Genomic DNA, 22,741 nt, shown 5'->3' with positions numbered 1-22,741 from the left:
GTTGGTCTGTGTGTTGTTTCCCATTTCAACACTAGATAGAACCAGTGTGCAAGAACAGAGAAGAAAAATTCTAAGCAACGTTGAGCAGATGCAGGGGGATCACATCTGTAATCCCAGCTACTCAGGAGGCCGAGATCTGAGGATCGTGGTTTGAAGCAGCAATGGCTGCAAAGTCCATGAGACACTTATCACCAATTAACCAACAAAACCCCAGAAGTGTTGTGACTCAGAGTGCCAGCCTTGAATGACAATCACACCCCAGTATGGGCACAACACTAAAAAGAGAAGAAAAAAGAAACCTTGACTCTAAGTTTAAAAGATTACAAAGATTTTTTGCCACTCCTTTGCCCAGTCCAAAAATATGGAGTGATTCCTAAACATGGTATGCCTTGTAACACACTGTCGGAATGGCAGCCTGGATTCCTGGGATGTCATTTCAAGGGCTTCTGTCAGCCTGGGCACTGTTTCCATAAGCTACATCAGCCGCTCCACTGTAGGCTGCAACCCGCCGAGTGAAACAGTGTTTTACATCATTGAATCAAAACAAGACCTATAAAGTGTACAACCCCTGAAATAGAAATCTCAAACTATTCTGTGAGAAAACTTGTTATGTTTTAAAGCTTTTCTACCAATTCCTCCTGGATCCGCTACCACCACTCCTTTTCTGCCCATGCTGGCCTCAAACCTTGATCCTCCAGATGGACTAGCATGGGTGGGTGAGAGCCACTAGCACCCTGTGTTTACTCCACTTCCCTATCTAATGATGCACACTGTCACGTAGAGGGCTTAGCATAGTGTCCTGACTGTACATGCCAATCATCTGGACACACACACACACACTCGTGGGGGCCACATCATGGACATTTCCAGTGACCTGGCTTGGAGAGGACACCCTGGGTGGGAATCCACGTTCATGCCATTTCCTCAGGTAGTGAGTGCAGGGAAGGTTGACAGGCCTTGCTCTAAGATGGCGGGGGAGCCCGTCCGGATGACAGCCTGCAAAATGAGTCAGCTAGGAAACTGGATGAGTGCATTCCTGTAGGTGGGTGATGGGAAATAAAGAGAACTGGCAGATGGAAGGTCTTCACTTGTTACCCAGCGTTATGGCCCCTCCCTTCATCCAATTAATGGAAGTGGGCTGGAACTCAGGGCCTGGGTGCTGGAACACCACCTTGGGTGTTTTGGTGGTTAGGTGGAGACATGAGTTCAACAGGCTGCTGTCCAGACTGACTTCCACCTGGGATCCTGGAAGCTCAGACGCCTGATGGGTTGAGCACCCTGCCAACAATTCACACTCTTTGGGGATCTAAGATTTTCAAGGCAGAATGATCTTACCAATATAATCCGTAAGTCAAGTGTTATTGCTGTGTAATACTTTTATTAAAGTTTTATGGAAACACCCCACATTTTTGTTTTATTATACAATTTTCAGGCATGTCAGAGGCCAGTGACAAATTACACTTGGAGAGAAAGTTTAGGATCCGTACCTGAATGCACACTCCTTTGTGAAGCACTAACTGAACAGCCGCTCCAGACTTCGGAATTAAAGGTTACAGAAGCACCATTTAAAGGAAGATTCTCACCCAGGGTTTGACTCTTTCCTAGTGATGCTCTTCTCCTTGTATGACAGACCCAGAGCTAAAAATAAAAATCCTCCTCTGACGTGCTGAAACTCAAACCAGTCTCACCCGCAGGAAGAGACTTGGCTGAGTTCACAGTGGGCTACAGAAAGGTGATCAATTCCTAATACAATGCTCGCTGACTGCCTGACCCAAAACTACAAAACCCACAGTGCATACTGCACACACTGGGTTAACACACAATTAACTCAGGTCAACTCGGACTAACATTGGAACTAGGGTTTTTGTTTGTTTTGTTTTTTGGTCAATTGTTGGGCTTGAATTCAGGGCCTACGTGCTAGCTTTGAGCAAAATTGCTCAAGGACAACAGTCTACCATTTTGAACCACAGCTTCATTTCTAAGTTTTTGAGTGGTTAATTGAAAATAAGTCTCACAGGGACTTTTCTGTCCAGGCTGGCTTCCAACTATGATCCTCAGAACTCAGCCATGGGCCACCATTGCCTGTTTTTTTTTTTTTTTTTTTTTGCTTTTTAATAAAGTTTATTCACTTCAAAGAACTAGCAGAAAAATGAACAAAGAATCCAAAACATTGTCTTAAAGGAATTCCATTGCTCATAAATAGCGTTCACATGTCACATTCATGAGTTCTTTCCATTTTCTTATAATTAAAAAATTAGCTTTTCACTCCAAAATGTTCATTAGGCTCAATGCAGAAATGACAGTCATTTCCCCAGCTGTGACAGTGGCACTTGGGATTGACATGAGCCATCAAGACTTCAAAGGTTTCCTGGCCCATGGACAGGGAGAGCTTGGCCGAGACAAGGAAGAAGAATGTGGGGACACACGAATCCCTGCATTTACATTGTGCCCAAGTCACCACAATGTGAGGCTAGAGAAGTCTCTGAGAACAGACTGGATTTCACACATGCACACATGCACGCGCGCGCGCACACACACACACACACACACACACACACACACACACACACTTGCATATAATTTTTAGATAAGGTCAAAATTTTTACTTTTATTATTTTTTGCCAGTCCTGGGCTTGAACTCAGGGCCTGAGCATTGTCCTTGGGCTTTCTCAAGGCTAGAGAGCCCTACCACTTGAGCCACAGCACCACTTCCGTTTTTTTCTGTGTATGTGGTACTGAGGAATCAAACCCAGGGCTTCGTGCATGCTAGGCAAGAACTGTATTGTTAGGCCATGCTCTCGGCTCTTGAGGTCAAAATTCTAAAAGCCCTATCTCCCCAGTTACCAGAGGGAAATCTATCGGTATTTCTTCTTCATTTCTCTCTCAGATTAATCTAAACTCACCATGGAACTTCTTTAAACACTTCACTTTAGCAGCATGCAGGGAAATGGGCACTGGTTCCAGTTTCTTTTTAATGTCAGATCCATTAGAACTACAAGAGACTGAAACTAGTTACAAGAAAGTAGTAGGCCTGGTTGCAGAATTGGCCAGGCCTTCTCTGTTTCTCTTCTTGCATACTCTTTACCATACAGGCCTACCTTACTTAGTCAAAGTATCCCAGTGACAAACGCCCAGCCAAGCCCAGGCTGAGGACGCTGCAAACCACCTCTCACACAGGAGGAGACTTAGATCTGGAAAATGTTTGGTCTGGGATTCTGAGGAAGTCTGACCAAGTCACAATACAGGAAAAAAAGGCTTAGGGTAGAAACAGAAGGTAAAGAGTAGAGATTCCACACACTGCTAAGCTCTGCACAATAAGCCAGAGCCTGGCATATCACCAGGTATGGTGATTTTTATTTCTTAAAGCGAGGATGTACTAGATGCCAGGGGCTCATACCTGAATCCTTGCTACTCAGGAAGTTGAGATCTGAGGATCATAGTTCAAAGCCAGCTAGGAAAATAAAAGGGGGAGGGGGGCGGGGAAGAGTATGTCTTCAGTTTGGAGTTACTTGAACCCCAATTTTTCCTAACATCATTTCTCAAACTTTTGGCTAAGATAAGATGTACTCTTAGTATCCCTCTTCAGCTCCAGCTCAACTGCTCTTCTTTCTTCCTCCCATAAGCTCAGTATCTATTTCTACATCGTGCCTAGCCCTCCTTAAGGACTGTGGTTTTATTTAACTGCAGAATTCCTTGTGTCAAAAAAAAAAAAGAAAAAAGAAAAACGGAAGTTTTTTTTCTTTATGCATTTCTTAAAACTCTCTTGTTCAGAAAATACACAGTCCTGTAAACTAACCAGAACAAAGGACAGGTCAGTTTGGGCTACCTTCTTTCCACCACTCCTTTCCTAGTGACAGACCAGGGCAGGTTTCTCAGGGGCACCACTAGCAGGACAGAGGGGTGGGGCAGGATGGGCCCATAGCCAGTTGCTCTCCCCCTGCCTCTCCCCCTCCCCACCTCATCTGGCTGAGATTACTTCAGAACCTAGGAAACTGACCTCTCTGCATGTTTCCAGCTTAGGAAGATCTGAGGATCACCAAAGCCAGACACAACTAGAAAGTCAGAAATTAGCCGTCTCCAGATGACCAGACTCAGTTCACAGAATCCTGAGATGCCTGAGAGACTCCACTCTTTCTCTGCCCAGACACTTCTGCGACATGAACGCTTCAACTCCTGCACCCACAGACTGTGTTTCAATGTCATCAACAAGCAATCTGCAAACAGCAAAGTCTTCAGGTAGCAACTAAGGTTTTTAATCTACCTGGGAGGCCCACTCACCTAACGGCACCGAATAAAAACAAGCCTCCAGCACAACCCAGCACAGAAGTCCTGAGGTGAACACCCTAGGCCTTAGCCTGGAGTTCTGAAATGGCACACCCTTTGAAAAGAGAGTTGGACTGTGGAAGACTCCACAGAGTCTGTCTGCTGTAGAGAGAGCTAGGATGGTAAAAGCAGCCTTCCCTTTTGCCAATGTACCCCAAACACTTATGTCATCTGTGTGGCTGTCAAACCATCTGCACTCATCAGCCTCATGCCCCGGATCAAAAAGGGCAATAGAGCCCAAAAAGAACTGTGCTGCCATGTGTGTCCAGGCCGGGAGGGCAGCAGCTCCCCTGCTCTGTTGTACCTGTCAACGTGGCTGGCTTCAGCCATTAAGGACTTGCTCAACCATCAAGAGTTTGGCCTTGTTCCCGGTTGAATGTCTGACTTGCATTCATTTGTCACATGGAAGAGCCAAGATACCTGGGGGAAAGTGTTTTATCTCAAAATACCAAGGTGGACTAAATGCTTTGCAATTCATAAACAGAACTCAGTGGCACTACTTGATCACCTACACAATTCAAAAGAAGTGGCAAAAGGGAAAAATACATTATCTCATTAACATTTCGTGCAAAAACTATATTTTTTCTAACTATGCATGCTAGAGACACTTTCTTCCTGAACCTCGTCTATGTATCAAATGAGACAGGATGAACTTGTATCCAAAGCAGGTTAAAACTGTGCTTTTCCCTAGCCTAGAGAGAAAAATCAGAAGAACCATTTAGCAAAAGCCTGAACTTCTTCAATCGACTCTTAATGTCAATGAAAAGACATTACTTTTGTAATTAAAGAAAAACACAGGCATGTCAAAAAAGACCTGAACGATTTCCCTGGTTCCACACTTACCTACAGAACTGTCTGCTGGAACCAGAAGCAGGGCCAGGCCACATGGGAAGACCTGTGACAAGGTGCCATGTGCCAAGCTGGGGCCCTGATTACAACAGTGAGCCAGATTATCCTCAGTAGAGGCTAAGGAGTAGTAAAAAAAAAAAAGTGTCTGGGCTAAGGAGGAGACCCTGGCAGTCCGGGTGTCTGATGTGGGAAGTCCACACTACTTTTCAAAGGGTCATTTGCCCAGTGAGTTTGGCATTAGAGTGGTGGAGAGTGGGATCTGAAAGTGGCTATTAAAGGAAGAAACGAGAGGGAAAAGGACACCTGATGTCCTATAAAAGACCACAAGACTGCGCTACACACAGTGGGGATACAGCAAGCCACGCAAGGGAAGGTACCCTGCGGCGAGCAGCCAGGAGGAGGCAGACACGTACACAAGTCCACCCCTCACTCACTGGGAGATGCCAGCTGAGTGCCTGGTGGCCTGCCACCCAGCTAAGATCCTACAAGTGTGCGGTTCGTTCACTTGAGGAAAACAAGTTTTCTGTATACTTCTTCCTGCAGTTCCCCCAGCCAGGTCTAGGGGAGAGAGACTACATCAACCTGGGCCCAGGCGGCCTCCATAGCCTTCCTCTCATATGTATATATACATATATGTGGTTTTTATATCTTAAAATAAATTCCATGAACTCATAAAGCTCTCATCTGCAACCAAATGCAAAAAGCAGAGTCTCCCACGTGGAGACTCTGAACACGTATCATCAGCCTCAAAGCAAATCAGCCAGCCAGTCTGAGACAAGACTGGCTCAGTGACAAGGCAAGGGAGCCCACTCCAGCCTCGGGGGAGGTGGGGGGTGCGTCTTCAGATGGGCTTGTACAACAGCGTGGTGACATACTTCTTCTTGTAGCGGTGGGTTGCACTAAGGACCATCACACTGTCCTGTGAGGGAAAGAAGCACACACAACTCAATTGTGCATTTGTTCGGGGTTGGCAACTCTTCCTAGCCCAGAGTCTGTCCAATTACTTACTGAGTTCACTGAGTTGAACCTGGGGCCTTGCACTCTTTCACTTGAACCACTCCGTAGCTGTATTACTGAGATAGACTATCTCCTCGTGCCTAAGCTGGCCTGCATCATGATCTCCTGTTTGTTCTTCCTCATGTGGCTGGGACAACAGGTACACGCCACTCTGCCCAGACACTGGTTGAGATGGAATCTCATGAAGTTTTTTCCCTTAGGCTGGCCTTAAGCTGGCATCCTCTAATCTCTTCAGTTCTAATCCAGCTTCCTGTGGTTTACTGTACTTGTGGCCTTGGATAGCCAGGTTAAAAGTCCTAAGCCTTTTCTCCCTTTCGTCATACAAAGGTTAACCCCTCATGGTTCCGATGGTGGCCTTGGGCTCCAGGATGAAGATCAAGGGACGTGGCTCCAATACACAGCACAGGACACAGAACTAAAGCGTACCTACCTTGTTCTCTTCCTTGCTTTGAATTCTAATAGTAGGCTTAAAGCCAGCATCCATTTGTAGGAAGAAATCTTAAATACCATATGAAGAAAGGGAAATGATCTAATCTCTGATACAGGTCTAATTTCCATTAGTACCAGGGATGAACTCCAAATCTCCTGACCTGGAGGGAACTATGCTACCATGCAGTCGGGTGGATCAGACCCTCATTGAACAACAACAATCAAGACCTAATACTCAGGTCAAGCCAACAAGGAGGAGTACAAGGTACCACCACTGTACAGACGATGTGAAAGACTGCGTGTGCCAAAGGAGAATAGGGTAGGCCTTGACATCAGTTACAGAAGGCAAAATTCAGTATCGAGACACCAGAGAATGGAAGCAAATCAAATCAAATACAGAAATCAGCTTATCTTCTGGCCTTCCTTCATCTTGCTGACCCACAATGAATGGATTAACAATCTGATTGGTGTAGATGCAGCTAAAGAAGGGCAAATAAATGTGAGGCAAGGAAAGATACTGAACTCTAGGAACTCTATAGAATTGGACAGATGAGACAAAGACTTGCCCCAGAATGCATAGGAGAGAAGATGGAGTCAGGACCAGAGGACCAGATCACGATTCTGGCTCTGCTACTTCCTGGCAATTAGTTTATCTATAAAACAGAAGTTAAAAGTAATGTCTCACAAAGTCATTATGAAAATAAAACTCAAGGGCTGGGAATGTGGTCTAGTGGTAGAGTGCCTGCCTAGCATGCATGAAGCCCTGGGTTCATGCCCTCGGTACCACAAACACAGAAAAGGCTGAAAATAGTGCTGTGGCTCAAGTGGTAAAGTGCTATCCTTGAGAAAACCCAAGGACAGTGCCCAGACCCTGAGTTCAAGCCCCAGGATTGGGGCTTGAATAAATAAATAAAACTCAAGTTCTATATTTTAAAAATTTTATGTATTAACATTAAGGCCAATCAGTGATTTTCTGCATCTAGCTGCACATATAAAAAATACAAGCCACTTAACCGAAAGAAGCAGTACTGTTGCTCTTTCTGGATGCATGGGTTCAGAATCTTGGGGAATGCAACATTCAATATATACACTTCAACTCAGCATTTCTGACCAGCCTGGCTAACCTAAACAGACTATAATAACTGTACTGGAAACCACACAGACAGAGAAGATAGGCAGAAGAGGTATTTTCAACCCAGACTACACAACAGAAAAACTAAAGAGGACTGGCTCTAGAGCTGGAGGGACTAGGACAAATCTGTTTGCATTTCTTCTTTATTTATCATAAAGGTGGATATGACTGGGCACCTAAAAGAGCTCAATTTACTATTTCCTTCAGTCATTTGGTGAACCGGAAGCGAAACCTGATTTTCCTTCCACTCAGATCCTATAGCTATGGACTATTATTTAAGGAAGTAATATAGCAATTCTAGCCACCTAAAGAGAAAACAGGGGAAAGAAGAGGCCATTCAAGTCACTGGGCAATTCAGCTAGCCAGACACAAATACAAAGGCTGATATTTAAAACCACCTACCCTGTGCCCCGTACCCTCTCATCTCAGGGGCCACGAGAACCAGGCAGGCTCTTACCTTAATGGACAGTGCATAGAGATGGTTCAGCATGACATGGTTGGGCTCAGGCAGCAAGGCAGGGTCACACTGAGAAACAACCACCACCAAAGGGATTAAGAACACAGACACCTATGCACACCATTTCACAAATACTTCATCTTTCCTCACGGTTCTCTGAGGTTGTAAAGGGCTCTAGCTGGTGCCAGTGGCTTATGCCAATAACCACAAGCCACTCAGGAGGCTGAGCTCTGAGGATCCTGGTTCAAAGCCAGCCTGGAGAGAAAAATCCAAGACTCTTTATCTCCAAATAGCCAACAAAAAATTGGAAAGGAGGTGTGGCTCAAGTGGTGGAGTACCAACCTTGAGCAAAAAAGCTAGCAAGAGCTCAAAGCCCTGAGTTAAAGCTAACAATACCAACACAAAAACAAACAAAACCAAGAATTTTGTATATTCCCAAGTGATAAGTACTCCTCTTTTATCTTGTGTTGGAAAAGGAATCGTTAAATTGGTTCTAGCATAGTTTGGTTCAGATTTTATTAGGAACAGAGACAACTGCAAATTTTGATATAGAGAGCTAAAAAAGGCATAATTCAACCTTGCAAAAAGGAAATAGATGTTACTAATATGTATATGATTTATAATCTCAACACACCAGTGTAATAATCCCAAATTGTAGGGTTACTGAAATTTGAACCAAACACCCTAGAGATTTCCAAATGCTCTAGTAATATTCTGCGATACTCACAGAAATATTGGTGTCCTTGTTAAGAATAACCTGGAGGAGGTGAGGCGGGAGGATGGGTGGGGATTTAAACCTCTCCTCAGATCGAAACACGTACACTTCTTGACCATATAGCCCTGGGGGTGAGCTGGAAAGATCTGAAAGGTATTGACAAAAATGTCAAGGAAAGTTGGAAATACATGGCCAGTAATATAAATACACAAGATGTACATATGTATATATGTATGTATATGTATGAATGCGACAGATCGGAAGCTTGTGATCTAGTAGGCTTACAATTTCAAGTAGCAAAAGGAAAATGCAGGACATAAAGTAGGAAGTTCCTTAACATGGCCACATGAGATCATGAAGAGATGAGGTGAGGGGTCCAAGCTGAGCGCTGGTAGCCCCTGCCTGTAATCTCAGTGACTCAGAAGGCTGAGGATCAGTTTCAAGCTAGCCTAGGAGGAAAAGTGTGTTAGGCTCCGACCACCAATTAACTGGCAAAAAGTAAAGTTGTGGCTCAAGTGACAGCACTAGCCTTGAGTGAAAGAGCTAAGGGACAGTACTGAGGCCCTGAGTTCAAGCCACATTACTGGCACACATACAGATAAAAAGCAAAATTTAAAACCCCACAAATTGAGGCTGGGAGTTTGGCCTAGTGGTAGAGTGCTTGCCTACCACGCACAAAGACCTGGGTTCGATTCCTCAGTACCACATACATAGAAAAAGCCGGAAGTGGTGTAGTGGAGCTCTAGCCTTGAGAAAGCCCAAGGACAGTGGTTAGGTCCTGCGTTCAGGCCACAGGACTGGCAAAAAACAAACAAAAAATCCCACAAATGGGCTAAGTGATTTTCTCAAAGTCACATTAATGGCTAGATGTCACATGAGTGTAGCTGCCTTAATAAAATGGGTTCTAATCGGTTTTAAGCCAAACATAAAGCTTCAGTTGCATTCAGAATTGTGTTTAGTTTTTCAACTTACTACCAAGGAGAGTCATAAAACTATGGACCTGAACTCTTCAATTGACAACATAAATCTCTGGCAGCTTAGTTAGACATCCAGGCATGGCTAGCATCTGCTGGGTGACATCACCAAGGTGGAGATCAGAGCAAATGCTAACAGAAAACCTGAGCCATAGCTTAAAAACTACAGGCTTCTTGTGGGCTCTAAAAGACAAACTAGAAAGTAGAGACCATCATCTGAAATAAAGGGGAGCTGCAATAGCTAAGACTTTCATGACAGTTCTCTTTCTGTGTGTTTATATAAACACAAGATTCAGAAGTTTCCCGAAAATAAATGGAAACATAAAAACAAACAAGAAACTCTTTTTGGAGAAATATGCATTACAAGATACAGTAAGAAATCAAATACTGCAAAAGTACCTCGACAAGCTGTCTCAGAGCTTTCCATAGAATCTAGCTTTAAAGCATCAAACACTTCAAAATCAGATTTCTTCACATGTATCAAATTATTAATCGTGCCGAGCTGACTGGTAATCACAGGCTGAAACAGTGAATAGAAAAATGGATGAATTATGGATTTTCAAATCCATCTTTTCTACCCCATTCTCCCTCATTTCTACTAAAAGTTAAAAACTATTGGGAGGCAAAGTGGGAGAAAAAGAAGGAGAGGGCTACAACGTTGGGCAAGAAATGTACTCACTGCCTTCTTTATGTAACTACAACCCCTCTGTGTATCACTCTTACCACCCCCAAAACAATAATAGCACCTCCATCTTTCATCAAGAGAGGAACTAGTGGTTCACATGTGTAATCCTACTATACTCAGGAGGCTGAGATCCAGACGATTAAAGTCGGAGGCAGCCCAGGCTGAAAAGTTCTATCTCCAATGAACCAGCAAAAAGCCATCCTGAAGATGTGGCTCAAGTGGTAGTACCACGCAAGCATGGAAGTATACGAAGCAAAAAGGCCCAAGTCAAGCCCTGGTGCAGGTGAGAGACAGACAGAGACAGACAAAGGAAGAGCAAGAGAGATAGAGACAGAGAGACCCTCTATCACAGGAGAGCTGTTGCCTGTCAGTCTGACAGGAAGAATGGCTGAAGGATGCTACTGAGTCAGTGGCTCTCTGGAGATGAAGGGCCTTACCTCGGCTGGGTCATGAACCCACTGCCCATCCACAAAGAACTTGTACTGGTGCTCCCCCTCTGGGAGGTCCAGGATGGCAACGAAGTCATTATGGCTGCAGAAGAAAGAAGACGGTCAACAGACCAGGTTCCTTTTAGAAAATACAATGTATAAACACAAATGGCAATCATAGAATCATGCCAATGGCCTGCCACATTTCTAAACCATGCAGCCCTCAGGTACAAATAGTGCAGAGATCAGTCTCCTTTCTGCATCTCCTTGGCATGTATTTGTTGACATCTTCCTAAAACTTTGCTTAAAACAGCAGTCAGCTATTTTGTTCCAATGGATTATTCACAAGTACACATAGGGTAGCAGGTAGGTTCAACATACAAAAACACTACAAAGGGAAGGAGGATAACTCAAGTGGTAGAACTGGCTCACACATGTGAGGTCCTGGGTTTAATACCCAGCACCACAAAATAAATGCATACATGAACATTAAGCACCATGTGGTACTCTTTTCACAGAAGGGTGAGTGAGCCTCTTCTGTCATCTGACCTATGGTCCAATGGACTACTCTAACCACCAGGACAATTCACTATTGCTTTACAAGACATTAAAGGCTTACTTCGCAGAACGTCAACACTGTAAAGTCAGAAGTACAAAAATTAGCCAGTGCCAGTGGCTCAAGCCTGTAATGCTAGCTATCAGGAGGCTGAGATCTGAAGATCCTTGTTTGAAGCCAACCAGGGCATTAAAGCCCATGAGATCCTTATCTCCAATTACCCAGTGAAAAAGCCAGAAATGGAAGTGTAGCTCAAGTGGTAGAATACCAGACTTGAGCCAGAAAAAAACCTAAGGAACAGTGCCTAGGCTCCAAGTTCAGGTCCCAATATAGGCATGCACTCGCACACGCATCCACACAGGCACACGCACGCATGCGCGCGCGCACGCACGCGCACACACACACACACACACACACACACACACACACACACACAGTACAGAAAGCAGAGCAACAGAACGCAGCTAGTTCAGACAGCTTCCTCCAACCACAGAAAAGGCTGCAGAACCCAATTTCAAAGGACACCCCCCCCCCACTGGAGTATCACCAAATTCCTCTGAGGCCTGGTGTCTCTTCTAAGGAAGGGAATCAGGTCTCAATTCCTGGACCCTGTAGACTCAACCAAGACACTTCTCTTCACCTCTTAATCAGTGGAATCTTGGTGCTCCAATTGTTGAAGGACCCAGAGATGAAGACCTCTTTGCCTCCTTCAGACCAGCGGATAACCGTGGGCCGGGCCTGGTGGGTGGGCTTTACAGAGTCGTCCAAATCCTGCTGCCAGGATACAAACTCTTTGTCCCCAGGGAGCTGTAAGAAGGAGCAGGTCATCCCTAGAATAATAAATCGTGACCCGAGAATTCTTAAAAGGTCACTTGCTTTCCTAGGGCAGAAAGGGGTACTAGGCTTGAGCTATGGGAGATAAGCCTTAAAAGGTATATGTGGAACAAATTCTAGAAAAGAACTAATAGAAAACCAAAGCGGTCCAGTGACTTATGCTCAAATGTGGCTGACATCACAGCCTGACTTCCAGGCCTGCACACATCACTCTCCCTTCCACAATCCCAGATTTACCTTACTCACTAGATAACCTGTGGCTCCCCCGCCTGTCATCCTAGCTATGCAAGAGACTGAGATTTGAAGAGCAAAGTTGGAGGCCAGCCTGGTAGACAAACCTAGGAGACTCAAAATCTCCAATTAAATAGCAATAGGCCACAGTAGAACTGTGGTTCAAGTGGTAGAGCACAAGCCATGAACCAAAAAGTTAAAGAGACAATGCCAAGCCCTCAGTTTAAGCCTCAGTGACAGTGTTAAAAAGAACAAAAGAAAACGAAGGTGGTCCTTTTAAGTCTATACTAAGGCAAGTATAAACAACTCTGTTATCAGTTGTGATGGGAGTTACTGAAACTAAATTTATAAGTATTCATAAACTAATTTAGCTCATATATGATATAACGGGACATGAAAAATTAAAAACTTATAGACTTCAGGTATGGGTCAAGTGGTAGAGCACTTGTTTAACATGTGTGAGGCTGTGGGTTCAATCCTCAATGATGCCAGAAGAAGAACATCTAATATTAAAATTCTAAGGACTGGTGCAGTGATGTAGCACCTTCCTAGCATTGATGAGGCTCTGGGTTTGATTGCCAACAACATAACTGATTAGATTAATCAGGTGAAGACAACATCACTGATTTCATAAGATTGGGGAAGTGGTTAGACACTTCCTTGTTCACCTTTGCCAAGTTTATAGTAATTATTTCAGGGTGTAATTTTGGAGTCTCAAAGAGCAAAAGGTCATCAAACAACTTGTCAAGTAGTGCTGGTGGCTCAGGAATATAACCCTAGCTATTTAGAAAGCTGAGCTCTGAGGATCTTGGCCTAATGCCAGCCCAGACAGGAAATTCCAAGAAACTTTTTATCTCATATTAACCAGCAAAACTCCAGGAGTGGAAGTGTAGATCAAGTGGCAGGGCACCAGACTTGAGTGAAAAAGCTAAGCAAGAAAAGTACAGCACGGTCTTGAGCTCAAGCCCTAGTACTGCTACACACTGGCTCACACACACACATTCCTTTAACAAAAACTGTCATCATTAAGTGAGTGAGATTTATGGAATTCTGAAAAAACAATAACTTCTTCACTTCTGTTCATTAGCTTCCTTTAGACCAGGAGCTGGCAAACTTCAGCCAAAGAAGCAAATGCTTCCAAATAAGTCTTGTTTTAATAGCTACAACAAAACCAGGCACTGGTGGCTCACATGTCAGTAATCCTACCGACTCAGGTTGAGATCTGAAGATCACAGTTCGAAGCCAGCCTGGGCAGGAAAGGCCATGTAACTCTTATTTCCAATTAACCACCACAGAACTGGGAGTGGATCGGTGGCTCAAAGTGTTAGAGTACTAACTTTGAGCAGAAAAGCTCAGGGACAGCACTGAGGCTGAGTTCAAGCTCCACAACTGACTGAAAAAAAAAAAGTAAGTAAACACTCATTTATTTATTTACTATCTACAGCTGTTTTCCTGTGCCATCGATAGAAGAAAACAGTTGTGACAGAAATGGTCTGAATGACCAATGATCTAAAACATTATCTGGCCCTTTATAGAAATTTTTTTTCCAGTCTGGGGCTTGAACTCAGGGCCTGGGCACTGTCCTTGAGTTTTCTCAAAGCTAGCGTTCTACCACTTGAGCCATAGCACTACTTCCGGGTGTATATGTGGTACTGGAGAATCAAACCTACGAGTAGGCCACGCTCCTGGCCCAGAAAGTGCGTTTTAACTTCTACTTCAGGCTGATTTATAGGGACAAAACAATAGGTAAATACGACTGTACAATATTAAGTCAAAATATGACTAAGGGACCAGGTTCATTAGTATACTTCTGTAATACCTGCACACAGGGCTGAAGCAAGACCTTGAGTTCTAGGCTAGCCTGCTCTACATAGAGACCCTGCCTCAAAATCCAAAAGAAAATATTATTACCAAACAAAAGGTGGGCTAAAAAACTTTTTTCATTACAACTTTCTTCCCAAAGTGGAAAAGTCTACCTTTCCTAATGTTTTCTGATATTTCTCAAAACTGCAGTGTGAGAAACCAGGAACATCTGATAGAGTAAATCGAAAAATCAAGTGATTTCTACATCATATCACTCAGGGGAGATGGCTTAAGACAGAGCCTTGTTTCTCTGTATTCTCAAAACAAAGCTCTCTGCTTAACTGGCTGCATGAGAACTATATATATATATATATATATGTATATATATATATATGTATATATATATATGTATATATCTTCTCAACTATATATTCTAATACGTTAGAATAAGCCTCAAATTCTAATTCAGATATAGAGTCTTGGGGCATACTTATTAAAAATGCTTCCCAGGTGGGCTGGGAGCGTGACCTAGTGGTAGAGTGCTTGCCTAGCACGCATGAAGCCCTGGGTTCAATTCCTCAGTACCACATATATAGAAAAAGCTGGAAGTGGTACTATGGCTCAAGTGATAGAGTGCTAGCCTTGAGAAACTTCAGGACCAGTACCCAGGTCCTGAGTTCAAGCCTCAAGTCCACAGACTGGCGGAAAAAAAAAAACCCACTTCCCAGGTAACAGTACTTGATCAAGCTGAAATAAATGAACAAATAACAAACAAAAAAGCCTCTCTTCTTTTGAGTTAAAACCTAAAAGGTTCACAGATGTTATTTCTTACAATGTTCTTACAATGTTGCTTCAAACTACTGGCTGAAGGAGGGGAGTAGTTGGGCATAGATGACAGACATTCATTCATTATTTGGTCACTGTTTAAACTGGGTAGCAGGTATAGAAAATTCATTATACTGTACTCCTTTATGTTACAAATATTCCATGAAGTATTTAAATAAGTCTCAGTGACTCTAATGCAGAACAGAACCAATTAACAACTAGTCCTTTGGGCCAAAGAAAAAGGAGGCTATGGAAAGCAATGTGGACTCTATTACTTTTTAATGACAGGATTTTCAGTCTAGGATTTGAAAGTACAAACTATTAATATGCCTAGCTCTGGAGCAAAGCCCTTCTGCTTATGACCTGACATTTCTGTGGTAGCTACTAACAGAAAGATTGTTTACTCCAAGTGAGAGGTCATCAAAACCACTAAGAAGCAAACTGCAAATCAAATTACAGTTTGAAGATGTGGACGTTAAGAGTCTGGATGACACCTTAGGAGGTATTGGATCCTGTTTTCTTATTTCACACATGGCCAGATGGATGGAGGTGAAGGAAAGAATTATCTAAATAGGCCCCGAGTCACACACTGAGCAATCTAGCTTTTATTCAGGACACCAATGACTGCGGTAACAGGATGAGTGTACTTAAATCCTGAGTCATCGATGTTAGGAATAGGGGAAAATCACTACAAGGCCTTATCATCCTGAGAGAGTTTTGAAGAAGTAAATTCAGATGACAGGATAGATAGCCCAAACGATGAGGAAGAAACCCTGAGCTGGGAAAGAGAGGGGGAAAAAAAGGAATGGAAAATAATTTCCAAGTGATGATATTCTCAAGTAGGTTTCCAAGAAATTAACAAAGAATCCAAATTTCATGTACTACCAAGGTGGCACACTAAAGTATTTTATCTAATACCCAAGTGCCAGTAGCTTATGCTTGTAATCCTATTCAGGAGGCTGAGACAGTGGTTTGAAGCCAGGCCAGAAAATGGAGCTGTGACACAAGTGGTAAAGCATCAGCCTTGAGGGCAAAAGCTCAGGGACAGCACCCAGGCGAGATTAAGCCCCAGTACACACACACACACACACACACACACACACACACACACACACACACACACACACACACACACACACACAGTATTTTCAGATCAGCAGGGAAGTGATCCAATTAAGAAATAATCCAACACAGGGCTGGGACTCTGGCTTAATGGTAAGTGTTTTCCTAGTATGCACGAAGCCCTGGGTTCCGTTCCTCAGAACCACATAAACAGAAAAAAAACAGAAGTTGTGCTGTGGCTCAAGTGGTAGAGTGCTAGCTTTGAGCAAAAGCAGCTCAAGGATGGGGCCCAGGCCCTGAGTTCAAGCCCCAGGATGGTGGGAAGGAAGGAAGAAGAGAGGAAGGGAAAGGAAGGGAAGGGATGTAACACATTCTAATCTTCTCTATTTTTTTTCTACTCTGCCCCCAGACTATCTGAGGAGGTAACTGTATCTAATATTGAGAGTGTAACTAGTTTAAACTGTGACTAGAAACTGTGGCACAGAGCTGGTGATTTAAGTTTGAAATCCTGGTTACTCAGGAGGCTGAGATCTGAAGCCAGTCTAGTCTGGGCAGACAAGTTCCAAGAGACTATTTCCAATTAAATAGTAAGAAGACAAAAGTAGAGCTGTGGTTCAAGGGGTAGGGCATCAATCTGTGCTTTTAAAGAAGCCAAGCAAGAGGACAAGGCCCTGACTTCATTCCCCAATACTGGCACGAACTGTATAGCACAGTACCTATACTGCTGATACTTCCATTTGCCTTTTCTTTAGTGTGAACACAAGTTACCCCTGATCGGGGTGGCTGTGGGGTTCTCCCACCCACGAAATCGTTTTGAGCTACTGAGGAGTGCAGGAATCGGAGCACTGCTTTTCCACAGGAGAAGTGGCTGGTTTGAGACCTGCTAGGGCTCAGCTACCACAACTGTAGTGCATAGGAGCCAGTTACCAAATGACTTCATCGATCCCCCCCCAAACAAGGCAAACTAAACAAGTGTTGTCAACTTATAGCCAAAAGGGAGGGAGATCCTGAGTGCAGAGCCACTAGAAGATTTTTAAAAAATGATACACAGATTTCTGGGCACAGGGAGGCTCACGCTGAGATCTGAGGATCGCTGTTGGAAGGCAGCCTGGGCAGGAAAATCCCTGAGATTTCTATCTTCAATTACACACACACACACACACACACAGAAGTGGAGCTGTGTATGGCTCAAGTGGTAGAGTGCCTTGAGTGAAAAAGCTGAGGGCAGAGCCCATTACTTTTTAATGACAAGATCTTTAGTCTGTGATTTGAGTCCAAGACTCAGTACCGAGGGTACACACACACACACACACACACACACACACACACACACTATGATACATAGAGAAAATAACGTAATAACGTATCTGACCATTTTAAGGCCAAGGTGGAGAAATGGACCGAGGGGCTGTCCCTCTCTGAAGTTTCCCATCTGTAAGGTCGGCCAGCACTTTAGAAGGGGGGACCCAGACCCCCGACGGGAGTCCGGGGTCGTGTCTCTATTCTAACCCTGTGGCCGCCGGCCGGGCGCCGGGGGGAAACCAAGACCCGGCCTCTCCATCCCATGAGGGCTCCTCAAATTCCTCTCCGAGTTGGGGTGGGGGGAGCCAGGCCGGAGCCCCCGCGGTGGGAGCGCGCCGCAACGCGGGGACCTTACCCTGGCGTCGGGCAGGCTGAAGACGCTGGGGTCGTCGGTGCTCCCCACCATGATCCTGTGCTCCTTGCCGGCGCCCGAGCCGCCGGCCTCGGCGCGGGCCGCCTTGGCGCCGTGCCGCTCCCCGGACGCCCGCTCGCTGCTGGTGTTCCCCATGGCTGCGGCTGGAGCCCGGCACCTGCGGCGCAGCGCGGCGCGGAGCCGCCCGGCGGGGACACCGCCGCGCGTCAGGCCGCCCGCCCCGGCCTTGCGCGGGCGCCCCGAGGGAACCCCGCCGCGACCGCCATCCCCCGGGGAGCCCCCCGCCTCCGGGTCTCGGCCAGCTCCGCCCCGGGGTCCCCGCCAACCCCACTCGGGGTTCCCGCTGCCCTCGCCTCAGAGTCTCGGCCAGCCCCGCCCCGGGGTCCCCTCAGCCCTCGCCTCGGGGTTCCCACTGCCCACGCCCGGGGCTCCATGACAGCCCCCGCCCTGGGATTCCCCAATACCGCGCCCGGGGTTCCCACCACCCCGTGCCCACCGGGCACGCCCCGGCTCTGCACGGGCGCCCGGAGGGGACCCCGCCGCCCGCTCACCTCCCGAGCCGCACTCCCGCTCCCGGGCCGCGACGCGAGGGCTGTGCTGCAAGTGAGGGAGCCAATAAAGTTGTTGAAATTGAAGCCGCGCCCCGGGGAGCGGTGTGGGTTTCCTCCTAAAATGGCTACGAGGCCCGCGGCACGGGGCCCGCCCCCCGGAGCTCCCGGGCTCCCCACCGCCGCCCGCCGCTCTAGCCGGCGTGGCCTCGATGGTGCCTCAGCGAGCTCGTCCTCCGAGGGGGCGGGGCCTGGGTGCCGGCAGCGCGAGGGGGCGGGGCGGGGCGGGGCGGGATGAAGGCGTGGCCGAGGTGCAGGCTGGGCGCGGGAACCAGGGCGAGGCTTACGTGCCGGCAGTGTGGACAGCGTGGGACGAGGGCGGAGTCTTGGTGACGCAGGGCGGGGCGGGACGAGGGCGGGGCCTGGGTGCCAGCGGCGCAGGGGCGGGACGAGGGCGGGGCTGGCCCGGGCTGCTTCTGGGCGGGGTGGGGCTGCGCCCTCCTCCCCACTCCAGCCCCCTCCGGCCCCGCTCCCTTTCCCCACTTTCCCCCCCCCCCACCTCGGTCCGGCCCTCTTCTTTCTCCTCGTTCTTCTCCCTTCTCTCCTCACTTCCGCGCACTCCGGCTCTTTACTCCCGGGTCCTGGAAAGGTGCAAAAAGAGTAAGGACAACTCTCCGGTGGGGGGCGGGGGGGAACGGACGGGAGTTTATCACCTGGGAGCCAGTTAGCGAAGTAGAAGCCCCTACGTGCAGAAATGCAATTACAGAGCCGCATTAAACGGTGACAAGTTCTGCTTTGACATCTGCTAAGGAGTGAATCCAGAAGGTGTGTGTGTGTGTGTGTCAGTGTGTGTGTGCACATGCGTGCCAATACTGAGGCTTAAACTCAGATACCGGAGTCTGAGCTTAGCCCTTTTGCTCAGTTTTGGCACTCTTCCACTTAAGCCATGCTCCACTTCCAGCATTTTGCTGGTTAATTGGAGGATGTCGAGGATGTTGCTGTCCTATGCTGACCTTGAACTAAGATTCTGAGATCTCAACCTCCTAAGAAGCTAGGATGAGAAGAGCGAGCCACTGGTGTCCAGCCTCAAAATTGGATTCTTGTACAGTTTTTCTCACACCTTGTGCAGAGGAAGCTTTTAGCAAGCATTTGTAGAGTGAATATTGTTCACCTTTCAACGGGATCTGACAGTATGCTTAGTGACAAGAAAACTGGGAAGCCACCCTGTCTGAGAGAACAGAGCAACTTTGGTTGAGAAGTTTGCTTCAGTATTACTAAGTTGAAAATGCACTTGTATCTGCTCTGTTTCTTATGAACTCACGGTCTGACTCTTAACCAAAGACAGTTTACAGAAAGAAAATGTAATTTTACCACAAATTGCTCAAAATTCTGTATTGTCTGCATATTTATTCATTTTTCATCAGTCATGGAGCTTGAATTCTGGGCCTGGGCATTGTCCCTAAGCTCTTCAGCTAAAGGTTAGTGTACTACCACTTGATTCACAATGCCACTTCCTGCATATTTATTTATTTATTTATTTATTTATTTATTTATTTATTCAGTTCTGGGGTGTGAACTCAGGGCCTGAGCACTGTCTTTGGGCTTGCTCAAGGCTAGAGCTCAACCACTTGAGCCACAGCACCACTTCCAGCTTTTTCTATGTATGTGGTACTGAGGAATCAAGAACTTGGGTCTTCGTGCATGTTAGGCAAGCACTTTACCACTAGGCCAAACTCCCAGCCCTGCATATTTATTTTCGGTAAGCCTTATCCTTCCCTTCATTTCAATTCCTTTCATCTTTCTTACGGACTCTGAAGCAATTCTGACTGCTTCTGTTTTCATAAAGGGAAAAAAAGAAGCAAAGTAATTAGCTAATCTTGAGGAGAGGAGAAAGGTGTTTGAGGTTTGAGCAGTCACGAGGTAAAAAACAATCTAGAAGAGTGCAAGAGAACTGACTAGAAAGCAAGAGAGAATGGCAGGTGATACTGAATGTCTACTTGTGTTTGACAGTTATGGATTTAAATCAAAGCCAAGTCACTATAATGACATTTTTGTCTTCATAGCGATTTCAGTGCAGACTTATTTCAAAGGGGAACTTTGGTTAAACAGATAGCTATATTTAGGAGGCAGAAAAGTTGAGCCAGCAAGTGAACTGACAATACTGGGTCATGATTTTAAGCCAGGTGGACCAGAAATGAAGACCAAGCAGATGGGAGAAAAGTCCTGTGGAGTCAAAGAATGGATGGCACTGGAGTACCAGAGAATGAGCTGAGAAGGGAAGAGATAGTTGGGAGAACAGGAGGCTTGGCACTGAGACTTCACTTAGATATGACTGTGGTCATAGGTAGTTGGTGGAAGGGAAATCAGAAAATCTTGAGGCTACAAAGGTCATAGAAAGGAAAGGTGAGGAGGTGGAAGGAGTTGGAGGTCTATTTCAATCTTCATTGGCTTTTCTTTAATAACAACGTTGTGTGTGTGTGTGTGTGTGTGTGTGTGTGTGTGTGTGTGTGTGTGTGTGTGCCAGGACTTGGGCTTGAATTGAGTAGTTGGGTTAGAGTTCTTGCCATTAACCACTGACTCCTAGGACATACATTCTTCAGTACATTTTTGAGCACTTTTTATTTTCTTCTTCATGGGGTTTGAACTCAGACCCTGGGTACAATCCCTGAAGTCTTCGTTGTTGCTGCTGTTGTTGTTGTTTTGTTTGTGTGGTCCTGAGGAATGAAACCTAGGGTTTCATGCGTACTAGGCAAGCACTCTACCACTAAGCCACATTCCCAGCCTTGAGTACTTCTTTATGGTGCTAGAAAAAAAATGCATTTATAAAACAAGACCACCCAGGCACCAGTGGCTTACACCTGTCATCCTAGCTACTCTGGAGGCTGAGATCTAAGGACTGCAGTTCAAAGCCAGCCTGTGCATGAAAGTCCATGAGAGTTTTATCTCCAATTAACCACCAGAAAACTGGAAGTGGTACTGTGGCTCAAGGGGTAGAATGCTAGCCTAGCGTTGAAGAGCTCAGGGACAGTGCCCAGGCTCAGAGTTAAAGCCCCATGACTGACATAAAAAAATCAGACCTAATTTAATTTAGAAAATGAAATAACCTTTTATAAAATTGCAACAGAAAACCTGTCAATTGATGTATATTAGTGTCTGCTCATTTATATCTTTGGCTTTGTTTTTTTTTTTTTTTTGCCAGTCCTGGGCTTGAGCTCAGGGCCTGATCACTGTCCTTGGACTTTCTCAAGGCTAGAGCTCTACCACTTGAGCCTCAGCACCACTTCTGCCTTTTTTTTTTCCTATATGTGGTACCAAGGAATCGAACACGGGTCTTCATGCATGCTAGGCAAGCACTTTAACCACTAGGCCAAACTCCCGGCCCTATCTTTGGCTTTGTATCTTGAGTGATTTTGAGTTTAATAGCCTCTTGACATGAGGTTAGGGATTCTCCATGGAAGAGCACTTGCCTGGCAAGTGCAAGGACCAGAGTTTGATCCAAACCATATACCAAACACACACACACACACACACACACACACACACACACACACACACACACCTATTTGTATCTTACGTTAAGCCTGTATTATAAACTAATCAATGCTGTTTTTGTGGCCCTATATACATGGAATGAAAGACTTCAAGCAATTAAAAATTGCATACTCTATACAAGAAACAGGCCATTGAGAACAGAGAAAAAACTAGCTAGGCAGATGAGGCAAAGCCTGCCTTCTATAGCAGTTCTGCATCATTCACCATGGCCTAGAGCAGTCACCCATGGAGGCTTTAGACACAATGTCTTGGCTCCTGAGCATCACTTCAGGGCCCCTAGCCCCAGGAAGACATGCCTGTGAACAGCAGACTCACTGGGCTCCACATGGGGAACAGGCACACAGTGGAATTGAGTAAAGGATGAGTGAAGAATCTACTTTCCGCTGTTGTATTTGTCTTCATCTAACATTGTCTTTCATTTGTGTAGTTAAGAAACTGACAGCCATCCCCAAATGCGCAAACATTGCACTGCAACAATTTGCCAGCATGCCCCTGCCTGGCACGTTAGTGCATTTTCTCCTGGGACTCAGTGTGCCTGGCAGTTCATGCTTCTTTAACTTCGCCATGAAATAAGAACACAGCCAAACTTCATTGGATGAGAGACCAGAATCACACAGGAACTAAAGAAAGACTCTGATGTCTATTT

General features: G+C 45.7%; 1 protein-coding gene across 1 annotated transcript; it reads right to left on the bottom strand.

The window, feature by feature from the left end:
* Positions 1-3,572: 3,572 nt before the first annotated feature.
* Prkab2 (protein kinase AMP-activated non-catalytic subunit beta 2) lies at positions 3,573-18,613 on the bottom strand. Its single transcript, XM_090334168.1, has 8 exons — positions 18,547-18,613; positions 17,978-18,152; positions 12,206-12,372; positions 11,019-11,112; positions 10,296-10,416; positions 8,935-9,068; positions 8,208-8,276; positions 3,573-6,091 (listed from the first exon to the last, which is right to left on the bottom strand). The coding sequence occupies exons 2-8, from the start codon at positions 18,128-18,130 to the stop codon at positions 6,014-6,016; spliced, it is 816 nt and encodes a 271-aa protein (XP_090190294.1). The 5' UTR covers positions 18,131-18,152; positions 18,547-18,613; the 3' UTR covers positions 3,573-6,013.
* Between the last annotated feature and the right edge of the window lie 4,128 nt (positions 18,614-22,741).

This window comes from Megascapheus bottae, chromosome 6 (genome assembly GCF_031878675.1).
Source record: "Megascapheus bottae isolate mThoBot1 chromosome 6, mThoBot2.hap1, whole genome shotgun sequence".
Classification (NCBI taxonomy): Eukaryota; Metazoa; Chordata; class Mammalia; order Rodentia; family Geomyidae; genus Megascapheus; species Megascapheus bottae.
The sequence above is the reverse complement of the archived record's forward strand: the minus strand, read 5'-3'. Positions and strand labels throughout refer to the sequence as shown.